This window comes from Wallemia ichthyophaga (assembly GCF_000400465.1).
Source record: "Wallemia ichthyophaga EXF-994 unplaced genomic scaffold scaffold30, whole genome shotgun sequence".
Classification (NCBI taxonomy): domain Eukaryota; kingdom Fungi; phylum Basidiomycota; class Wallemiomycetes; order Wallemiales; family Wallemiaceae; genus Wallemia; species Wallemia ichthyophaga.
In genome coordinates, this window is record NW_008806303.1 from 17,780 (window position 1) to 40,563 (window position 22,784).

A 22,784-nucleotide genomic window follows, 5' to 3' on the forward strand; every position below is an offset into this window, starting at 1 on the left:
TCGTCAGATTCAATTTCCGTCAATACTCAAATATTTCACCAAGAGACGTCAGTTCAATTGAGTATTTACAAAGAAAGACATCGAGGTTAATTGAAACATATTCAAACCCTTCTGCGAAATCCATTAATTTATCTAATCATGCTAAAATTTACATTCCTACTAAAAATTTTTAATACATGTTTGATTTGTGTTACATTTTGTTGAAGGAAGCCCTTGCTGATTCAAATGAGTAGCGCTTGCCTAGTTCAGGTGTAGGTTTAGATGAGTATGGTGTATACGAGATTGGCGGTGTAGGCGGTGGTGGCATAGAAGATATAGATTGTGAATGGTGATTACCATGCAGACTCCGGTTAGACGCTCTTAACGCTGAATCCCTATCTAAACCGCTAGACATAGTCCTACTCCGCGCCCTTAGCACTTCTATATCTTCTTCCAATCGGCGATTATCCTCCTCTTGCATCTTGAGATCACGCTGATAACGCCTCTTCTCCACTTCAATCACATTTCTCGCCTCTTCCAGTTTCTTGTAGACATTCTCGCAATCCTTCTCCTTTATTTTGATTATTTGCTCAAGTTCGAGGAGACGCTTATCTGTAGGAGTCCGCAGTCGAATTTCCAGCTCAGTGAGCTGTTCCGGAGTTAGACGAGACTTGATCTTTTCAGCTGACTTCATCTGGGTTGACATGTTCGTGATCTCCATACGTGATTCTCTGAGCTGTCGGTCTGTTACGCGCTTCGCCTCTTCAAGGACGTGTACATGCTCAATCACTGTCTTGTCACTACGTGATCTGCTTAACAAATCTACCTCTTGCTGCGACGCTAGAAGGTCGTCCTTCATCACACTCAGTTTTGTCTCTAGATCACTGATCACTTCTTTGAGATTGTTCATATCGACTTTACGTGATTTGGATTCTTGGCTGCGACGATCTTCGACTGATTTAATATCATACGTTAGCACTTCATTGGATTGTCTTATGTTGTCGCGCTCTATTCTCAATTCGTCGCGCTCCTTCTCGAGGTCAAGACAGGCGTCTTCATAGTCATTTTGTTTCTTATGAGAAAGTTGCAACGCTCTTTGCAGTTGCTATTTGTCGTGATTAGCATATATTCAACTCCCAAAAGTCAAACTCACGTCGTTGTCCTGTTGTGATTGCCGCAAGGTTGATTCGAATTCAGTTTGCACGGCTAAGATGGATTCAAACTCGTTCATGATTCTTTGATTCTTTTCTTCACTTTGATGCAGTTGTCGCAAAGTCGAATCATACTCAGATTGCAGTCTTCTAAAAGACTCAAATTCACTCTTGATCCTCTCACTCTTGTTCTCACTTTGCTGTAATTGCGATTGTAGCAACTTGATGTCATTATTTTTCTCGACAGTACCCTGACGCAGAGCATCATGCTGCAACACCTCCTCATCGTAGTCCTGCTTCAATCTCTCGTAGTTGTCTTTGTGGGCTTCTGCGTGGAGTGCCCTCTCCACGACTTCGTCGTAGTCTTGTTGCAGTCTTTCGTAGTTGACTTTGTAAGTTTCTGCTTCGACTGCTCTCTGAACCTCTTCATCGTAGTCTTGCTTCAATCTTTCATAGCTGTCTTTATAGGCTTCTGCGTGGAGTGCTCTCTTCACCACTTCATCGTAGTCTTGTTGCAGTCTTTCGTAGTTGACTTTGTAAGTTTCTGCTTCGACTGCTCTCTGAACCTCTTCATCGTAGTCCTGTTTCAATCTTTTGTAGTTGTCTTCGTAAGACTCTGCATCGAGCGCTCTCTTCTTGAGTGATTCAATTTCACTCCTTGAGGTTTCAGCATCTTCTATAGATTGAGTTAGTTGCTCGCGCATTTCCTCCAATTCGTCGTCTCTTGTACTCTTAGAATGCTTAAATTGCAGCACAACATCAGCCAACTCGCTTTCCACCTCCTGGCATCTCAAGGAGATATCGTCAAATCTTGTACTCTTCTCCTCGAATTCCTGCAGCTGATGGAGTGTTTCGGTGAGCTTACTGCGAAGTGCCTGCAACTCCCGTCCAAATTTGTCGCGCTCAGAGGATGTTACTGCAAGTCTGTGCTCATAATCATTGGCTAGTTCCTTCATTTTACTATTGTCAGCCACTGTACTTTCCAAGCGCAAGATTTCGGTACTGGCAATATCAAAGTCGCTTCTTAGATCCTGGTGTCGAGATTCCGCCTCTTTCATTCCATTCAATGCCTTTTCGAGTTGGTTTTCTAGATCTTTGATGAAAGCACGGTGGTTGTCTATCTCTTCGCTCATCTCAACTTCGCGCGTCTGGAATCTTTCTATGAGGTGCGAGTTTTGCAGTGATTGATCCCGTTCGGTTTCTAAGGCTGTTTGTGTACTCATAAGCAGCTTTTGTATGCGCCTCTGTTCAGAGTTATTCGCTTGCTGGTCTTTTACTATAAATTCAAGCCTCCTCTGCATGGATTGTAATTGATCCTGTCGAGCGTCAGTTATTGAGTATACTAAGTACTAATTATTATACTTACTTCCCGCTTCCTGATCTCCTCTTCGGATCTCGTAGCAGTTAGGAGTGGTCTGACCTTATTAAAAACTCTCCACCATGCCCATTGCGATAGGTTGTTAGATAACTCAGCGTTCCTATTGATAATTAGAGCAGCGTTGGCCTTATTTCTCAGCTTGTGTATAATCCTCCTCGTAATGAATCCTCTAGAAGATGCTTGAATGGACGTGAACAAGTCGTAGAGAATGTTGTCCCTTCTCTCTTCCATTTCGGCGAGCACACCTGACTTGAAGAAGATCTTGCTATTACCGATTCTGTATAGCTCTGAGTCCAGCTCCAAACTCTCGAGCATGCGCTGGCACACTTTCCTAGCATCCATATAGTGTACTGAGAGAACATTTGGAGTGAGGACACCATACCTGGATCTGAACTCTGAGAACGGCAGTCTGTTTGGATAACCCAGTCTAGCAATTCTGATACCCTCCAGTACACCATTGCAGCGCAGCTGATCGAGTACAAGATTTACCTCAATTCTTCCCGGCTTCTTTATTGAGTTGGGTAGAATACATCTGACGAAATGTGGTTCCGTAGAGTTGAGTTGCCTCATCAACGCATTTAGCTGCTCTTTATGTCTTTGTGCGACAGTTCTGAAAGCTCCACCTTTTCCTCCTCTGCTTGCTTTTCTGTCATCCGGTGTGTACTCTGAGAAAAGGTCTGCGATATATGCATCTGAGCTATTCGATAGAACTTTGGTGAGATGGTCATTAATTGGATCTTTGTTCTTCTCCAACCATGCTTCAGTATCGTATTCAACTTTACCCGCATAATGCTGCACTATGAACCCTTCGTCTCCGAATTTAGACTTGCTGAATTTCAGTTTGCTGCCGTCATCTCTATTCATGCATAGCGATGTAAGTTTTTGAGTGAATGTCTGATCGTTAGCTTTTGGCATAATACACTCCTCATCCAAGCAGCTAAGAATACCAATTGGAGAAACACTCTCAATGAGATTGATAGTGGGCTGAAGATCCAATCCAAAATTGACAAAGTTCCATTCGATGCCCTCTCTCTGATACTCTTCCTGCTCGAGCACAAACATGTGATGATTGAAGTATTGTTGCAGACACTCATTAGTGTAGTTGATACATAGCTGCTCGAACGAGTTTTTCTTGAATATCTCAAATCCTGCTATATCAAGCACACCAATAAATGTGTTGCTTTCTGTAGCGCGGTCGAGGACTGTGTTAACTTTCTCAATCAGCTTGGAGAAATTCTTTTCGTAAATTGTTTTAGCGAGTGATGCAACTTCCGCTTTAGCTTGACTTTCAGAGCGTGATTGGATCACTGTTTCCTTGCCCGCCATCACGCGGGGGTTGATAATGGATTGCTCGAGCTCCTTAGAGGATGACAATCCTAAAACAAGGGAGAGTCGCTCAAGCGCATCCTTGTCTTCAATACGTGCCTGGCCCGATCTGTCTCCTTTGATGTCAATGTTGCCGAGGTGGAGGATCGCACCAACGACTCTGAACAGATTCAGCTGCTCCTCCTTGTCGAACCCAAGTACATCCAGTGCACCAATGAGCATGTCCCATTCTTTCTCGTCATCTATACCATCCACCTGCTTGCGCGTTTTGGAGAGGTAATTGTAGTGATTGATGTCGGCTGAAGGGATCTGCAAGGCATCGAGCAAATCTTGATCGGCACCGTTGAGGAAATGGTAAAAGACATGGAACGATCTTTCCTGATTAGATCTTGAGCTAACTCTGGACTTTTCAAGCAAATACCAATCTATGTGTGCACCGGCTATTTGACCTTTAGTGCTGAACTCAATGCGCACAAATTTACCGAATCTTGACGAGTTATTGTTTCTGACAGTTTGTGCATTACCAAAAGATTCAAGAATCGGGTTGGCTTGTAGGATCTGTCTTTCCAATGTGCCTAGACTTGTCATTGAGGATGATGGCGTTATAGACTGGCCCAAGGAAGGTGAATTTGGTACAGAAACTGGAGTTGAGAATGCGGTTGGTGTTCTAGACGGTGTACGAGGCTGTGTAGATCGTGACAAAGAGTCGACGCGTCCTGCTGAGTTGCTAGCTATTGAAGCGAGGTATTGAATTACTTTTTTTGTGTTCTCAGTTTTACCAGCACCTGATTCACCACTGGAGATTTTTTGTCAGATTGCAACTCCTCTATTCAATTGAACCCACGTAATCAGAACAGATTGATTTTCGCGCTCAGCCATCATATCATTCCAAGCTCTGTCAGTCACAGCAAAGATATGCGGCGCATTATCTTCTCTCCGTTTATTGCGATAGGCTTGTACGTGCGCGTCTGTGTATATGGGCAGGTCACGATAAGGGTTTACCGCCACGAGGAAGAGGCCAGAGTAGGTGTAAATCAAATCAGAGCCATATCTCGATCTGAGGTTGTGTACTACGGATGCTTCATTAAGAAATGTAAGTTCGGCGATATCGCTGACTTTATCAAATCGTGGCGGATTCTGCGGTGATAGCAAGTCACTCCGCATCGTTCTCGTCTGTGAATGACGCGTGAGTAGTGTAGATGAGATTAACCAAGAAATTAATCACCTCGCTGTTGCATACGACGTCCCACTCTTCGCCATTCTCCTTGGCTACCCAGCCAGAGAGATAGCCCTCCTTGTGATCTGGCACCCACACGCGTTTCTTCTCTGCGAACTCAGCATTGGCGGCTGCATCTGCCAGGCTTATCTCTCTGTTAAACTTGGGCTTGAGTGGAGACCTCTGCATTTCGTTTCTTCCGTTTTTGTTGGTTTTAAGCAAGGGGTGGACGCGAGATAGGATAACGCAGACGCGTGTTATTACAAAATCCGGAATTTATAAATTTTAGATTTATTTTTCATTTACAAGTAAAAGAAACATGCGCGTGAGCGTGTATATCTGTGCTTACTGCGATATCTCATTGTTAGTTCGGTCTACGTTGGTGCGCAGCGCGTAGTCGCCATCGTTGGTGAGGTATCTAACCCAAGGCAGAGCTTGGTAGCCGCTCTTTTCAACAATCTTCAAATAGCGCACTTGTATGCCAGAGACCTATAGATACATTAGGCATTTGAGATGAGTGATATCACAACCAACTTACAGTGAAATATGGAATTTCGAATTTAACCAAGATTGGACGTTTGGATTGTATATCATCTCCTTTCACACTAGGCAGCCCAAACTCGGCTCGAAGCAAGAACTCTTTTCCACCAGCCAGCTGCTTTATTTTCCAGATGAAACAACTCTGATCAGGCGCATAGCTGACTGATCCAGTCGCACTTCTAAATTTAGGGGTATCAGCGTCATCTGGAACTGGAATAAGTATTTCAACGTTGTTTGCAGATGATCTCTTTTTGAAGTTTGCTTTTACTTTGACAGTGTATTCGACACGTGAGCCTGAATGATATTCGATACTTGCTTCAGCCCAGACAAGGGGTTTTACTGAAGTTGACAACCGATAGCTCATCAGCTCGAATTCACCGTCGGGTGGAATGAAAGAGATGGTTCTATCATTTTCAAACCTCGACAACCTCACGCACTGATGAAATTTGACATCCTCCATTTCAATACTCTTCCCTCTGTTTGTCCTGCCAGTAGTTTCGAACATGACTTTGTCGTTCAAACCGAGCCTCAACTCAGGCATTCCAGTGAGGAAGCATTTCATTTTGACGGCACCAAGAATCTCACTTCTAATGACGTTACCAGAAGCGTTAACGAGCATATTTACAGACTCGACGACATCTAAGAAGACTTCGTTCTTGCGATAACGGATACCCTCACTACGCCAACTGACAGCGTTTGTGACAGCCATTGGAGGTCTAGCTTGAGATTCGAGCTTATAAGATTCCTGAGTAATGTACTCCTGTAGAATCTTTGATTCAGTTGTCTGTGGATGACCATAGTCCATCATTTCATCGAAAAGTTCATAAATAATAACGAAATTGTCTCTAATGGATTCCTCTTCAAGTTCCTTGAAATATTCAGTAAAAACAGAAGCAAGTTTATGCAAGAAAAGGATAATTTCAGCTGCGTTTGAGTTGTTTTTAGAGAGAGCGAGTATCGTAGTTGACTTTGTAAGTTTCTGCTTCGACTGCTCTCTGAACCTCTTCATCGTAGTCCTGTTTCAATCTTTTGTAGTTGTCTTCGTAAGACTCTGCATCGAGCGCTCTCTTCTTGAGTGATTCAATTTCACTCCTTGAGGTTTCAGCATCTTCTATAGATTGAGTTAGTTGCTCGCGCATTTCCTCCAATTCGTCGTCTCTTGTACTCTTAGAATGCTTAAATTGCAGCACAACATCAGCCAACTCGCTTTCCACCTCCTGGCATCTCAAGGAGATATCGTCAAATCTTGTACTCTTCTCCTCGAATTCCTGCAGCTGATGGAGTGTTTCGGTGAGCTTACTGCGAAGTGCCTGCAACTCCCGTCCAAATTTGTCGCGCTCAGAGGATGTTACTGCAAGTCTGTGCTCATAATCATTGGCTAGTTCCTTCATTTTACTATTGTCAGCCACTGTACTTTCCAAGCGCAAGATTTCGGTACTGGCAATATCAAAGTCGCTTCTTAGATCCTGGTGTCGAGATTCCGCCTCTTTCATTCCATTCAATGCCTTTTCGAGTTGGTTTTCTAGATCTTTGATGAAAGCACGGTGGTTGTCTATCTCTTCGCTCATCTCAACTTCGCGCGTCTGGAATCTTTCTATGAGGTGCGAGTTTTGCAGTGATTGATCCCGTTCGGTTTCTAAGGCTGTTTGTGTACTCATAAGCAGCTTTTGTATGCGCCTCTGTTCAGAGTTATTCGCTTGCTGGTCTTTTACTATAAATTCAAGCCTCCTCTGCATGGATTGTAATTGATCCTGTCGAGCGTCAGTTATTGAGTATACTAAGTACTAATTATTATACTTACTTCCCGCTTCCTGATCTCCTCTTCGGATCTCGTAGCAGTTAGGAGTGGTCTGACCTTATTAAAAACTCTCCACCATGCCCATTGCGATAGGTTGTTAGATAACTCAGCGTTCCTATTGATAATTAGAGCAGCGTTGGCCTTATTTCTCAGCTTGTGTATAATCCTCCTCGTAATGAATCCTCTAGAAGATGCTTGAATGGACGTGAACAAGTCGTAGAGAATGTTGTCCCTTCTCTCTTCCATTTCGGCGAGCACACCTGACTTGAAGAAGATCTTGCTATTACCGATTCTGTATAGCTCTGAGTCCAGCTCCAAACTCTCGAGCATGCGCTGGCACACTTTCCTAGCATCCATATAGTGTACTGAGAGAACATTTGGAGTGAGGACACCATACCTGGATCTGAACTCTGAGAACGGCAGTCTGTTTGGATAACCCAGTCTAGCAATTCTGATACCCTCCAGTACACCATTGCAGCGCAGCTGATCGAGTACAAGATTTACCTCAATTCTTCCCGGCTTCTTTATTGAGTTGGGTAGAATACATCTGACGAAATGTGGTTCCGTAGAGTTGAGTTGCCTCATCAACGCATTTAGCTGCTCTTTATGTCTTTGTGCGACAGTTCTGAAAGCTCCACCTTTTCCTCCTCTGCTTGCTTTTCTGTCATCCGGTGTGTACTCTGAGAAAAGGTCTGCGATATATGCATCTGAGCTATTCGATAGAACTTTGGTGAGATGGTCATTAATTGGATCTTTGTTCTTCTCCAACCATGCTTCAGTATCGTATTCAACTTTACCCGCATAATGCTGCACTATGAACCCTTCGTCTCCGAATTTAGACTTGCTGAATTTCAGTTTGCTGCCGTCATCTCTATTCATGCATAGCGATGTAAGTTTTTGAGTGAATGTCTGATCGTTAGCTTTTGGCATAATACACTCCTCATCCAAGCAGCTAAGAATACCAATTGGAGAAACACTCTCAATGAGATTGATAGTGGGCTGAAGATCCAATCCAAAATTGACAAAGTTCCATTCGATGCCCTCTCTCTGATACTCTTCCTGCTCGAGCACAAACATGTGATGATTGAAGTATTGTTGCAGACACTCATTAGTGTAGTTGATACATAGCTGCTCGAACGAGTTTTTCTTGAATATCTCAAATCCTGCTATATCAAGCACACCAATAAATGTGTTGCTTTCTGTAGCGCGGTCGAGGACTGTGTTAACTTTCTCAATCAGCTTGGAGAAATTCTTTTCGTAAATTGTTTTAGCGAGTGATGCAACTTCCGCTTTAGCTTGACTTTCAGAGCGTGATTGGATCACTGTTTCCTTGCCCGCCATCACGCGGGGGTTGATAATGGATTGCTCGAGCTCCTTAGAGGATGACAATCCTAAAACAAGGGAGAGTCGCTCAAGCGCATCCTTGTCTTCAATACGTGCCTGGCCCGATCTGTCTCCTTTGATGTCAATGTTGCCGAGGTGGAGGATCGCACCAACGACTCTGAACAGATTCAGCTGCTCCTCCTTGTCGAACCCAAGTACATCCAGTGCACCAATGAGCATGTCCCATTCTTTCTCGTCATCTATACCATCCACCTGCTTGCGCGTTTTGGAGAGGTAATTGTAGTGATTGATGTCGGCTGAAGGGATCTGCAAGGCATCGAGCAAATCTTGATCGGCACCGTTGAGGAAATGGTAAAAGACATGGAACGATCTTTCCTGATTAGATCTTGAGCTAACTCTGGACTTTTCAAGCAAATACCAATCTATGTGTGCACCGGCTATTTGACCTTTAGTGCTGAACTCAATGCGCACAAATTTACCGAATCTTGACGAGTTATTGTTTCTGACAGTTTGTGCATTACCAAAAGATTCAAGAATCGGGTTGGCTTGTAGGATCTGTCTTTCCAATGTGCCTAGACTTGTCATTGAGGATGATGGCGTTATAGACTGGCCCAAGGAAGGTGAATTTGGTACAGAAACTGGAGTTGAGAATGCGGTTGGTGTTCTAGACGGTGTACGAGGCTGTGTAGATCGTGACAAAGAGTCGACGCGTCCTGCTGAGTTGCTAGCTATTGAAGCGAGGTATTGAATTACTTTTTTTGTGTTCTCAGTTTTACCAGCACCTGATTCACCACTGGAGATTTTTTGTCAGATTGCAACTCCTCTATTCAATTGAACCCACGTAATCAGAACAGATTGATTTTCGCGCTCAGCCATCATATCATTCCAAGCTCTGTCAGTCACAGCAAAGATATGCGGCGCATTATCTTCTCTCCGTTTATTGCGATAGGCTTGTACGTGCGCGTCTGTGTATATGGGCAGGTCACGATAAGGGTTTACCGCCACGAGGAAGAGGCCAGAGTAGGTGTAAATCAAATCAGAGCCATATCTCGATCTGAGGTTGTGTACTACGGATGCTTCATTAAGAAATGTAAGTTCGGCGATATCGCTGACTTTATCAAATCGTGGCGGATTCTGCGGTGATAGCAAGTCACTCCGCATCGTTCTCGTCTGTGAATGACGCGTGAGTAGTGTAGATGAGATTAACCAAGAAATTAATCACCTCGCTGTTGCATACGACGTCCCACTCTTCGCCATTCTCCTTGGCTACCCAGCCAGAGAGATAGCCCTCCTTGTGATCTGGCACCCACACGCGTTTCTTCTCTGCGAACTCAGCATTGGCGGCTGCATCTGCCAGGCTTATCTCTCTGTTAAACTTGGGCTTGAGTGGAGACCTCTGCATTTCGTTTCTTCCGTTTTTGTTGGTTTTAAGCAAGGGGTGGACGCGAGATAGGATAACGCAGACGCGTGTTATTACAAAATCCGGAATTTATAAATTTTAGATTTATTTTTCATTTACAAGTAAAAGAAACATGCGCGTGAGCGTGTATATCTGTGCTTACTGCGATATCTCATTGTTAGTTCGGTCTACGTTGGTGCGCAGCGCGTAGTCGCCATCGTTGGTGAGGTATCTAACCCAAGGCAGAGCTTGGTAGCCGCTCTTTTCAACAATCTTCAAATAGCGCACTTGTATGCCAGAGACCTATAGATACATTAGGCATTTGAGATGAGTGATATCACAACCAACTTACAGTGAAATATGGAATTTCGAATTTAACCAAGATTGGACGTTTGGATTGTATATCATCTCCTTTCACACTAGGCAGCCCAAACTCGGCTCGAAGCAAGAACTCTTTTCCACCAGCCAGCTGCTTTATTTTCCAGATGAAACAACTCTGATCAGGCGCATAGCTGACTGATCCAGTCGCACTTCTAAATTTAGGGGTATCAGCGTCATCTGGAACTGGAATAAGTATTTCAACGTTGTTTGCAGATGATCTCTTTTTGAAGTTTGCTTTTACTTTGACAGTGTATTCGACACGTGAGCCTGAATGATATTCGATACTTGCTTCAGCCCAGACAAGGGGTTTTACTGAAGTTGACAACCGATAGCTCATCAGCTCGAATTCACCGTCGGGTGGAATGAAAGAGATGGTTCTATCATTTTCAAACCTCGACAACCTCACGCACTGATGAAATTTGACATCCTCCATTTCAATACTCTTCCCTCTGTTTGTCCTGCCAGTAGTTTCGAACATGACTTTGTCGTTCAAACCGAGCCTCAACTCAGGCATTCCAGTGAGGAAGCATTTCATTTTGACGGCACCAAGAATCTCACTTCTAATGACGTTACCAGAAGCGTTAACGAGCATATTTACAGACTCGACGACATCTAAGAAGACTTCGTTCTTGCGATAACGGATACCCTCACTACGCCAACTGACAGCGTTTGTGACAGCCATTGGAGGTCTAGCTTGAGATTCGAGCTTATAAGATTCCTGAGTAATGTACTCCTGTAGAATCTTTGATTCAGTTGTCTGTGGATGACCATAGTCCATCATTTCATCGAAAAGTTCATAAATAATAACGAAATTGTCTCTAATGGATTCCTCTTCAAGTTCCTTGAAATATTCAGTAAAAACAGAAGCAAGTTTATGCAAGAAAAGGATAATTTCAGCTGCGTTTGAGTTGTTTTTAGAGAGAGCGAGTATGTAGAGGTTTGAGTACCTGATGTGCATGTAATTGACACCATCCTTTGTAAAGCAAGGAGTTACAGTTTGTAGATCTTCTTCCATATCCAAGACTATTGGCATGAATCTATCGACGGTGGACGCGGGAATATCATCCTTATAAGACCTCTGTATTAGAGACTTCCCTTTCAAATCTAATATCGCGATTAATGAGGCCATTGGTGGTTGTTGAGGTACAACGAGGTTATTTACATGTTTTTCGTTGTGAGTTGGATAAGGGATTTGATGTATAGCCAGGCTTAGGTTAAATAGAAACACGACCTTACGCACAGGCTGCACCTTCATCCCAGTTACTTTGGACCGCAGACGATGGATTATATCAATAGTAAGCTGTTCGCAGACGTGGAGGGAACGTGCACAGGTAGATATGGGTATATAATCGCTGTATTGTCGATATCGGATCCAGGATCGGGGACAGTTATACCAGGTGTTGGTACAGCAGAGTTCGTGGTGAAATACACAGCCATCGTGTATAAGCCATTTAAAGGGGAAGTAGTGGATGGGAAGGTGGCAAATGTCAATAAGATGGGATTCTTTGCAGACGTCGGACCACTTCAAGTATTCGTTTCTAGTCACGTAGGTTGGATTCCAAGGTACAAGAATTAGGCTAACGAAACACCCAGTTGATCCCTCAAGATATAAAATTCGATCCCAGTGCGACTCCACCTTGCTTTAGCTCAGAAGATCAAGTTATTGAGAGGGGTTCTAAAGTCAGGCTTAAGGTTGTTGGTACGCGTGTGGATGCAACAGAAATTGTGAGTACAAGTGAGTGGAATACAATGGGGTTATTCTAACATCTATATAAGTTTGCAATTGGTACTATAAAAGAGGATTATTTGGGTGTACTTGATTAGATGTACATCACTCAAAATCAAGCTATATGCGTGTATTAGCCTATGTATTTACTTAAATCCCAGTAAACCCACGGGATCATATATTATTCTAATTATCAGACTACAGCTTGGACAGCGTGCAATGTCTTCACCCTCTTTAAGCTGATCCTCTGTGATTTCAAACCTATCGCCACACGGACATGGGTAATGGTATACCTGCTTATCCTCATCGAAGCTACAGTCTTCTATTTCTATTTCATCGTAGTACATGATCGTTGTCCTGTAACTTGTAAATTTGCAGCTTCCATAACGACGTCCATCATGAGCTCCCCGATAAAAAAGAAATCAAAGCCTTCTCAACAGCCTGTATCTCATACGTCTATTTTCAAATCTCAAAATAGCCAAGCAGACAATGAGCACGCTCAGCTACCAACGGATAATCTCGCTGAGTTATCTCTTGGCCAGAGGTTGAAGGCATCTGCAAACAAAGCAGGTGATGACCAAGCTGATAATGAGGCTATAGATGCCCCAACTATCCCTGCTCAATCTTTGGCTACTCTTCTCACTCAATCTCTCAATTCGAATGATAAAAATCTCCTTGAAAGCTGCTTGAGTCAGACAGATTTGAATATTATTAGAAATTCCGTTAATAGACTACCTTCACAACTCGCTATTCCTCTCCTTCATCAGTGTACAACTAGACTCGCTAAACCTGGTAGAGCAGGTCCAAAGCGCGCCAAATCTTTATTAGAATGGTCAAAAGCAGTTTTGACTATACACACTGCCTATTTGTTGTCAGTACCTCAAATTACTCAAAAATTACTTGGTTTGCATTCTGCTCTGAGTCAGCGTATAAACTCACACGAGCAACTCATGTCCCTTTCCGGTAGACTTGACGTTGTACTCTCTCAAATCGCTTTACAAAGATCTATTCAACAAGAGAGGCGATCAGCTGAGCAAGGCAATCAAAAATCAAACAATGCCGTCACCTACGTCGAAGGCGATTCAGATGAGGAAGATAACATTGAGTATGATAACGATGATGGTCAGGGTATTGAGGATGTTGAACTCGGTAACGGTGAGAATGATAGCGACCAAGATAGTGAGGAAGATGATGAGGGACTTGTGAGTGTGATCTTTCTTATCATTCATATCACTCATACTAACACCCTAAAAAGGACAATAGTTCAGATGGTGATGACAGCGATAGAAATGCAATGGTGGAAGATGAGGCTATCGAAGATGACGATGATTCGGATGATGATGAAGAGGATAATTGATTTTAGATGCACTTTATTTATAGTTTAAATGCTGTCAAATGTGATTGAAATCCCTTTTCGAGTAGCTCATCCTTGCTCATTTCATATATCAGAGCATCTGCTATAAAGTTAGCGCAGGTATTCTGCATTTCCTCAGGTACTTGATGCTTCACTTCTTGCAGCGACTTGAACATGACAACTGATTTGCTGTCCTGTGCGTACAAATCATCTAGCTGCCTAATGAATTCTAATTGGTGCTTTGGTGCAACAAGCTTGTCGCTACCACCACTCAAAGCCATTATTTTCTTACCCTTCCATGCATCCTTTGAGTGCGCGAGAGACAGCATAGGGTCGTATCTGTTGAGTTGCCCTGTGAAAGCAATTGATGGGTTGATGTTGATGTTCCTACTATCAGCTCTCTCTTTCATTAAAGAGAGGTAATCAGCACAGGCTATGATAGGAACACCGACGGTGATTCTTTCATCCTGGTGCAAGGACATCCAGGTAGCATGACCGCCCAGACTAACACCAATACAACCGTAGTCAACGATGTTATGTTGATCATGAGGGAATAAAAAGGAAGGGATATAGTCTATAAGGTAGCTGACGTCTCTAGATGTACCTTGTTGAATCGAGAACATATCAATAAAGTGATTTTGGTTATCTGGCCAGCCTTGATTGTGTAAGTCATTGATAAGCCTAGAACCGTGATTACGCTGGTCAAAGGAGACGACTATTAAATCTCTTTTGCGTAATTCAGATTGACGAGAAGCTGTTAGACACTTGGACGCAATCGATGAATATCGATCACCGCACTGGGTCTCACCTCTGCCGTGGAGCAAGAAAACAACGACAACGTCTCTTTTAATGGAATCTAAGGAAAGATGGTCTAATCCGTAAACAATACATTTTATACCACCAATTACGAATTCCATCGTGGCAGTAGCGGTTGAACCAGCCCTATCATCATTCATGTCGGTAAATTCAGGGATACAGCCAACAGCAGCGCTAGCCAAAGAGTTTGAAGAGTCAAATAGATTCGAATCAACGGTGCGCTGTTTGAAAGTTGAGATTATCGATGAGCAGCTACGATCAACCCAGTGCACAGATATAAGTGGTGATGAGAATGAGGATTATAAGAACTTATACAAAGTACTATCAAACAATATACCCGCATTCCTATTATTCAAGCAGGATAATAAGAAGTTCAGAATTATACACTACGCGCCGGAATCTGCTTCAATTAAGCTCAAAATGATCTACTCGAGTTCACGCGCCAGCCTCGAAAAACAGCTTGGATCACAGTTTTTTATCAAAACTGACTTTATTGACGATATAAAACAATTCAGCGAAGATGCTGATGCTCCTACGCATCCTTTCAAGGTTATTCAAGAAGCTGATAAGCCTTATTCGGAGAAGGAAAGGCAGTTGAATGAGATCGATGACCTCATAAAGTCGTCTGGTAGTCTATCCAAGGTTACTCAGTCTATCAAGTTCAATTGGAATGAGGACGTCACTCAGGCACTAAACGAAATTGTAAACAATGAGCACAATTTTGTGCAGTGTGTGGGTCGTCAGCTTGATGAAGGCGGCTGCGATGAAATACTGACGAAACTTTAAGGGTATTGATATGAAAACAGAGACTATTATCCTCGAATCCAAGAAGAATGTTGAGCTTGTGAATGTCAGAGACAATATATCCACAGACGAGCCAAGGTACACGCTATACAAAATGAAAGGCGGGGATTATAGTAAGCACCTTTGCTTATCTCACCACTAATCTGATACAACCTCAGTCTTCATTTACACGTGTCCACCCACTTCAAACATCAAGTCGAGGATGTTGTACAGTTCCTCTGCGACCAACTTCCCAAGCTCGATACAGAGTACCTTCACTATCGTTATCAAGAAGAAATTAGAAACGAATGATCCTGCCGAGTTATCAGATGTACATATCAACGCTGAGCTTAATCCGACGAAGGCCTCGACAATAACAGAAGAAATCAAATTCAGTAAGCCACGTGGCCCAGCGAACAGGAGAAGAGTTATTTACAACTAAAATTTATACATTTTTTGATTTCGGAGATCTTGTCCTAAAGCCCTGTGTAAAAACAATCATGATTTCAAGAAGTAAATTAGCACTGAGGCAGTCATCTGTAGCCAAAAGAGCGCTCACTGGCGCTTCGAAGAGATCTCTCTCTGTCACGCCACGCCTGTGTACTTTCAAGTCGGATCTCAGCCATCGTGTGAGTCGTTAGGCCTAGATAAGCATCAGCTCAATAAAACCACGGATAGGATCAATTGCTTCATTTATTATCAAATATCAGCTCCAGACAAGAAATCGAGCGCTACTTGCGCGTCTTCTCGGTTCGTCTTACTCCTCCACTATGAATCCGTCGTCTCACACGGTTATAACAGTCTACAACCAACAAAAACTTTGCAGTAATTAAGGTTGGTGGTGCTATCACCACGTCTCCAGACCTCATTCACTCTCTCGCTGTCCTACACAAACTCGGCCTTCACCCCGTCGTCCTTCACGGCGCTGGTCCACAGCTCAATCAGAAGCTTGAGGATGCAGGCGTTGTACCTGACTACATTGACGGCATTAGAATTACTGACCCTAAAACTCTCCAAATCGCCCGTGAAACGTTCTTGGAAGAGAATTTACGTATGTGTGATGAGCTCGAGAAGCTCGGTTCAAGAGCACGTCCAATTCCAGCAGGTGTCTTTACCGCCTCCTACCTCGACAAGGACAAGTATGGGTATGTCGGCAAGATCGACAAGGTCAACAAGGAGCCAATCGAGGCTGCAATCAAAGCTGGTTACCTTCCAATCTTGACTTCAATTGCTGAGACGGCAGACGGTCAACTTCTCAACGTGAATGCTGATGTCGCTGCTGGTGAGCTCTCAAAGTCTCTCGAACCTCTCAAGATTGTCTACTTGAACGAGAAGGGTGGTATTTTCCATGGCGTGTCCAACGAACTCCTCGAAACTATTAACTTGGATGAGGAGTATGATGGTCTCATGAAAGAAGAATGGGTTCGTTACGGTACCAAACTTAAGTTGCGCGAAATCAAAGATCTCCTTGATCACCTCCCACGCTCGTCCTCTGTTGCTATCATCTCAGCCGACCAGCTCCAAAAGGAATTATTCACTGACTCCGGTGCTGGTACCCTTATCAGAAGAGGTTATAAGCTCTTCAAGAGCTCCTCCATTGAAGAGGTCGGCACTGAAAAACTCCGTAAGGTTCTCGAGGAGCGTGAACCTGAAATTAAGTCTGGTTTGAAAACCGCTTCCGAATTCTTTGCCGACTTGAAGCAACACCCATACACCATTTACGGTGATGAGCCACAAGACGTCGTTGCTATTGTTTCTCACCCAGAAGGTGAAGTGCCAGTGCTGAGGGCATTTTTGCCATCTACAAACGGTGTATTAAACAATGTCGTCGAAAACGTCTGGGCACAGCTGCGCAAGAACTACCGTAAGCTCTTCTGGGCTGCTCGTGCAGACGATGAATTGCGTGCATGGCACTTTGAGAAGGCTGATGGCTCATTCACTCGTGCTGGCGGATCATTGTTCTGGTACGGAGCTCAGTCTATTTCGGAAGTTGAGCAGACTGTCAAAGAATTTGAAAACAAAGGCCGTATTGAGCGCTCATTCCTGCCAGTGGGCCCACCACCGGCTAGTCGCAGAACACTCATGACCTCCGCCCGCCCATCAGTCACCCAAGCTGTAGCAATGCAGATGAAGGCCAGAAGAGGTTACGCAACTGAAGCACCAAAGTCTAAGAAAGTTGCTTTGATTGGCGCTCGTGGCTACACGGGTCAAAACCTCGTCTCATTGCTCAATGCTCACCCAAATATCGACTTGGTGGCCGTTTCATCCCGTGAACTTGCAGGAAAGTCTCTGCAGGGCTACGACAAGTCCAACGTCCAATACGAAGCTTTAGGCCCTAAGGAATGTGCGGAGATGGAAAGAAGGGCTGATGTAGATGCGTTTATAATGGCCCTACCAAATGGTGTATGCAAGCCATTTGTCGATGCCATCACTTCGGCTAGGGAGGCACGCGAAGGCAAGGGTAGTGTTATTGTTGACTTATCAGCAGACATGCGTTTCGAAGACAGTTGGACTTACGGTTTACCTGGTGTGTAAAAAGATATTAAAAGGTGCATACATAGGCTCATTTCACATCTAGAGTTATACGGTCGTGATGAGATAAAGCAATCTACGCTTATCTCCAACCCAGGATGTTACGCTACCAACACTCAGCTCCTGCTCGCGCCACTCCTGCCATACCTCAAGCAAGGCAACCAGCCAACGGTGTTTGGTATGAGTGGATATTCGGGCGCAGGTACAAAGACGGGCGAGAAAGACAGTAATGGTGTTCCAGTGACGCTCCCAAAGATGGACGATGTAGCATTGGGAGGAGCATGCAAACCATATGCTCTCACTGACCACATCCACGAACGCGAGGCTGGATTTCACTTGTCCAAGTTGGGTGCTGGTGGTATCAATGTAGCGTTTACCCCAATTGTCGGACCATGGTTCCAAGGAATTGTCAGTGTGGCATCCCTTCCCCTCGAACGCGACCTGAGAGCCTCGGACGTGCGCAAGCTCTACGAAGATAGATATCAGAACGAGAAGCTGATAAAATTCATTAATGAGGTACCTACTATCCCTGACATCGCTGGCAGGCACGGCTGGATTGGCGGTGGTGTTCAAGTACACTCTAAAGGCGAGCGTGTAGTCGTCGTCGGTGCTCTCGACAACCTCCTCAAGGGCGCCGCTACCCAATGCATGCAGAACCTCAACATTGCACTTGGATTGGATGAGTATGCTTCCATCCCTCTTTAGGTTTTTAGAATATGTAAATGATTAAATGATTTGATAGATAGATTTTTTCTCTTTATGGTCTATTTCGGACACTTTTAAGATAGCAATCTAATCTTGCGAGCTATCATCATAATGAAATCGATATTGAAGAATACGCAAGCGGAGCAACAGCATAGGGATGACCACGGGCTGACGTGGGACGAAGAGAACATAGCCGTCACTGAAGCGCAAAAAGACTCAACGATGAAAGTGACTGAGCCGTGAGTAGCGAGGTTTGAGTGCAGGAATGTTAGTAACACGGCTGCCCGCAGCAAAACGCCATACGTTAAGTACAATGCAGAGAGTAAGTAGATTGGAAGAGCACAGGACAAACACTCGTCTTATACACTCACACTCACAGCCGATACGGTGGAGAACATCAACGATATCCCTGGACTTACACTCGACAGCCACCGCTCACCCTCATCGCCTCCTTCTACCAGCCCCAGCTCGAGATCGGCGTCGTTCAGTTTACCCCCTGAGCATATCGACGACGTCAGGTCAGAGCTCAGGGGCCAGCAGAGGATAGTCAATACCGGCACAGAAGATGAGCACGAGTATGGTGATGAGACTGAGCAGGATGTAGAGAAACACAAAGATTTCGAGAAAAAGAGGGGAAAGCACTAGTGAGTTTGGTCGTTTTGTGTGGTGTTAAATCTGTGAAATCTGACTCAAATAACTAGCTCAAACGAGGCAGAAGCTATGCGTAAAGCCGCAGCACTTATCGCAAAGGAAGATGACGACGATGACAACAATCCGGTTACTAACGGTACTTCAAATTCGCACTAGTTGTGTTGCGGTCTGATCACCACTTGCGCTTCAGCTAGCGCTCTTGATCTTTAATCTGCCTCGTTTAAACCCCCCGGCATTCTATAATTCTCCTCTTTCCCGCTATGTTTATAAATCTTATCCTGGTCATGAACGCTTTATCATTAACGGCAGCATATCTATTTACGCTTTGCTCTTTGAGTCCATTACTGCTCTTCTTTTCGCTTCTTGATCAGTCCAATTTGTATGTCCTCGAATTGGCAGAAAATTTGAGATCGCAGCATGACACACTTGGGAGCACATATTATGCATTCAAAAAGAGATAAATCAAATTTGATGTAAGTGCACGCGCATTTAAAGCTCTTAAAAACTAGCCCAAGGCCAAAATTCATTAAAATTTAAAACTTTCATACAAGGTCACTATATAGATTTACTTGAAATAGCTGATGCTATCAGGTTGTAAACGTCTTGATCTTTGTGAGGTGAAATTTTGCACAAAGGGCAAGGCGCTGAGATTATTAAGAGAATTAAGTCTGAAATGTATAAGAGTAAAAGTAATCGTTTAAATAGTTTAGATTTGGAGTCTTCTCCTTGTGGTCACTCAACCCATTGTCCTCCATGTTCCTGCTTTACGCCCGCCGTCCAACCTGATCGGGGAGATACACATCCTCATAAGGTCTGTAAGGATACGGCCCTCTACGCAAAGGACTAGGATCACCCCCAGGAACCTCGTCCAACTATAAATAGAACAGAGAACAATGAGAATAAAGAACAATGAAGATTATGCATGATTATGCACGAGAACAATGAAGATAACGAAACAATGGGAATAAAACCTAGAATTCTAAACTATTTACACAACTACTTTAATATTGATACATCTTAGACTTCATTCTTTTATTAATCTCAGCGCCTTGCCCTTTGTGTGCAGTTCAACCTCACAAAGATCAAGACGTTTACAAGGTCTCTTAACTCAGTTGGTTAGAGTGTGGAGCTAATACTAGAATACTCCAAAGTCGCAGGTTCGAGCCCTGCAGGGACCAAAATATTTTGCTTCTTCACATTATGTTTTGAACGACAGTGTCCTGCTATTGTTTATATGTTCGTAGCACATTCACACAACGCTCGCAAATTAGCAAAAAAGCGTGAAATATTATGTACAGAGGCATTTAGGATTAAAAATTAAACCATCTGACGACGAATCAGACATCGGAGGTGAGAATCCTCTTGGGCCCACTTTCCTTTTTGTCCGAACAATCGTAATCCTCATTGAATAACTACCCTGTTTTGACGCTACATGCATTCCAGATGCACTTATTCCTGAAAAAATTTCGTCAAGAAATTTTCGTTTGCTTAGCTGTGTCAGAGATCAGCTTATTTCAAAAGCATGTTTGTAGATAAGCAAACAAAATGCAGTATATGAGATACAAAGGATTAAATTACAGTAGTGAGTAGAGATAGTATTCGAATTTGTGTTGTATTCGGTTGTATTTGATTGTCTTCGTTGCATTCGAAAGTCAAACTAACCAGTCATTTTACTGTTCAACTGAGCCACAAATGTGGCTGAACCAATATTTGGCTCAGTTTCACACCAATATGTACCGCAGCGCGTTATTGTTTAACTGATGTCACAAACTTCTGATCCGATTTAAACTCTACTTCTACAGCTTTGAATTCTCGAAATGTACTGGCCCGAAGCCAAATCCCTCTATTCAGAAATGGGATCTCCTTAAATTTCTTTGTATAATTTACATTCAATAATTGTGTAATGTTCCGGTATGAGATGTATTTGGAATGCTGAAGATGCTACAAGAATAATGCTTTTGCGAAGTTGCTCAATGCGCTTAACTTCTCACATACTGGGTCATTTGCAAGGTGAGCTAAGTACTATTGCTATTCATGGATTCCATATATACCACAATACATCTTAAAATCGTTCTGCCTTTTCAAAAACTCCTCCACAAGCCGTCATTGAAGGATAAAAACTGTAGTTTTGCAGCTTTCAATATTTACTGAAGATAAATCGGTTAATTGTTACAATTTCATTCACTCGATTGAATAGAGGTGATCAACTCAGCTAGCAAAACATCAATAAGTTGAAAAAACCAAACACTGACATGACATACAATGTCTCACTGTGCAATTTTACCTATGTTGAGCTGGTCAACACACCAGCTTGAATACTGAATCATTAATTACATAAATGGTAACGTGAGCCTGATCAGTACACTATTCAACCCGATAAAATCAAAAAAAAATTGGTAAATTGCCGTTGATAAAACTGGTTATGTTTACGTGAACTCAAATTATGTTTGATTAATTGGTTGAGCGTCAAAGTTCTCCTCATTGCGAAGTAGTAACAGTAAAATCAAATGCATAGTTAAAGCGATACAAAGTAATAATTGCGCCCATTTATATTTCTTAGGTTGGTATTTTGTATTCCTGGGACACTCATTTGTATATACAGCGTTTTTTCGTTTGCTTCGTAAAGATTTATTAGAATTAAGTCTGTCTAGCTGGAGGCCGGGCAGATATTACAGGCTTCATTGAGAGTTCGTGAAATATTTAGGGGTTGAGAATTCGTATAATGCTTGTATGTTCTGTAAGTTGCGTAGCATCGCTCCTAATTCGAACCTCATTCCGAGTACGATCACTTTTCTCCGTAATGTCGATCTTGCTTGCTCTCATATACTTCACAGATAAAAATCATGTGTGCTTTCGTATCATCCACCTTGCACAATGATGAATAATTTTCAACAAAATGACTTGATTTTCATCGCGTGGTAGGTACATTGACTGGGTTTCAAATTACGTGATAAATCTTATCTGTCAAAAAGCGTCTGATACTGGCTCATTTGTCTGAACTGTGAGAACGATACATTTTTCGAAAATTTGCTTGAGTGATTAATTGATTTATATAGGTTTGATGGAGAAACATTTCTTATTTCCATGACTTTCGATAGTTCTTTTTGGATTTGCATTATTTGATAAAATTACAGGTAAATACAATTAAACATTTTTTTTTTTGTTGCTAACTACGAAAGGTACATAGTCTTCAGTGAAATTTTGTTTGGACAAATGATTGTGTATATGATGATGAAATCTGAATATATTGTTAGAACGATACATGTTTGAGACTGCGTTTTTCAATACTTCTTAAAGCATGAGGAGTCAAAGGGGGTGCTGAATTTACTGGAAGCGTTTCTTAACTAGCGTCGTAATTTGTAAATTGTTGTTGGTTCTCAATTACATTGAACCACCGGAGTATCTTTTGTACGTAGTTAATTGCGGTTTGAAGAACTCGTAAAGGACTTGTAGAGAGTGCGTTTCTGAGTATTGGACCTAATTCGAACCGGATATTGATTTTGGTAATCTTTCTTCTTAATGTGATTCTGGCCATTATATGTTTTCTGCGTATGAAGATTCTATGCGAGATGGTATACTCTGTGACACATGCACTGCATTTAGGTGGAGGGTGTATTGTGTAGAATGTAAAATTTGAGAGTCAAAACGATGTAGGATTATATAAGGTATAAGATTTCGATTCTCCAAGGTCTCTTAACTCAGTTG

At 42.9% G+C, this 22,784-nt stretch overlaps 8 protein-coding genes and 1 non-coding gene across 9 annotated transcripts; 6 read left to right on the top strand and 3 right to left on the bottom strand.

The window, feature by feature from the left end:
• Window positions 1-190: 190 nt before the first annotated feature.
• On the bottom strand, window positions 191-6,395 carry J056_003181 (Myosin type-2 heavy chain 1; the record flags this gene model as incomplete). Its single annotated transcript, XM_009272158.1, has 7 exons — window positions 191-1,084; window positions 1,133-2,446; window positions 2,497-4,630; window positions 4,679-5,007; window positions 5,060-5,204; window positions 5,400-5,539; window positions 5,589-6,395. The coding sequence occupies 7 exons, from the start codon at window positions 6,393-6,395 to the stop codon at window positions 191-193; spliced, it is 5,763 nt and encodes a 1,920-aa protein (XP_009270433.1).
• A 136-nt stretch (window positions 6,396-6,531) lies between these two features.
• J056_003182 (Myosin type-2 heavy chain 1) lies at window positions 6,532-11,641 on the bottom strand (the record flags this gene model as incomplete). The annotated part of the gene is made up of 6 exons (XM_009272159.1): window positions 6,532-7,341; window positions 7,392-9,525; window positions 9,574-9,902; window positions 9,955-10,099; window positions 10,295-10,434; window positions 10,484-11,641. The coding sequence occupies 6 exons, from the start codon at window positions 11,639-11,641 to the stop codon at window positions 6,532-6,534; spliced, it is 4,716 nt and encodes a 1,571-aa protein (XP_009270434.1).
• A 150-nt stretch (window positions 11,642-11,791) lies between these two features.
• J056_003183 (DNA-directed RNA polymerase II subunit rpb7) lies at window positions 11,792-12,336 on the top strand (the record flags this gene model as incomplete). The annotated part of the gene is made up of 3 exons (XM_009272160.1): window positions 11,792-12,058; window positions 12,106-12,237; window positions 12,289-12,336. 3 exons carry the CDS (start codon window positions 11,792-11,794, stop codon window positions 12,334-12,336), a joined length of 447 nt encoding a protein of 148 aa, XP_009270435.1.
• Window positions 12,337-12,636: 300 nt separating this feature from the next.
• On the top strand, window positions 12,637-13,595 carry J056_003184 (U3 small nucleolar RNA-associated protein 5; the record flags this gene model as incomplete). Its single annotated transcript, XM_009272161.1, has 2 exons — window positions 12,637-13,440; window positions 13,494-13,595. The coding sequence occupies 2 exons, from the start codon at window positions 12,637-12,639 to the stop codon at window positions 13,593-13,595; spliced, it is 906 nt and encodes a 301-aa protein (XP_009270436.1).
• Window positions 13,596-13,683: 88 nt separating this feature from the next.
• On the bottom strand, window positions 13,684-14,509 carry J056_003185 (uncharacterized protein; the record flags this gene model as incomplete). The annotated part of the gene is made up of 2 exons (XM_009272162.1): window positions 13,684-13,692; window positions 13,736-14,509. The coding sequence occupies 2 exons, from the start codon at window positions 14,507-14,509 to the stop codon at window positions 13,684-13,686; spliced, it is 783 nt and encodes a 260-aa protein (XP_009270437.1).
• Window positions 14,510-14,546: 37 nt separating this feature from the next.
• J056_003186 (Twinfilin) lies at window positions 14,547-15,633 on the top strand (the record flags this gene model as incomplete). Its single annotated transcript, XM_009272163.1, has 3 exons — window positions 14,547-15,140; window positions 15,196-15,325; window positions 15,371-15,633. The coding sequence occupies 3 exons, from the start codon at window positions 14,547-14,549 to the stop codon at window positions 15,631-15,633; spliced, it is 987 nt and encodes a 328-aa protein (XP_009270438.1).
• Window positions 15,634-15,691: 58 nt separating this feature from the next.
• Window positions 15,692-18,428, top strand: J056_003187 (uncharacterized protein; the record flags this gene model as incomplete). The annotated part of the gene is made up of 4 exons (XM_009272164.1): window positions 15,692-15,820; window positions 15,870-15,941; window positions 15,993-17,718; window positions 17,770-18,428. The coding sequence occupies 4 exons, from the start codon at window positions 15,692-15,694 to the stop codon at window positions 18,426-18,428; spliced, it is 2,586 nt and encodes an 861-aa protein (XP_009270439.1).
• Window positions 18,429-18,539: 111 nt separating this feature from the next.
• Window positions 18,540-19,235, top strand: J056_003188 (uncharacterized protein; the record flags this gene model as incomplete). Its single annotated transcript, XM_009272165.1, has 4 exons — window positions 18,540-18,667; window positions 18,719-18,750; window positions 18,808-19,072; window positions 19,130-19,235. 4 exons carry the CDS (start codon window positions 18,540-18,542, stop codon window positions 19,233-19,235), a joined length of 531 nt encoding a protein of 176 aa, XP_009270440.1.
• Window positions 19,236-20,176: 941 nt separating this feature from the next.
• Window positions 20,177-20,257, top strand: J056_004969. The gene has a single exon. It is a non-coding gene; the product is annotated as a tRNA-Ile (tRNA).
• The last annotated feature ends 2,527 nt before the right edge of the window (window positions 20,258-22,784 follow it).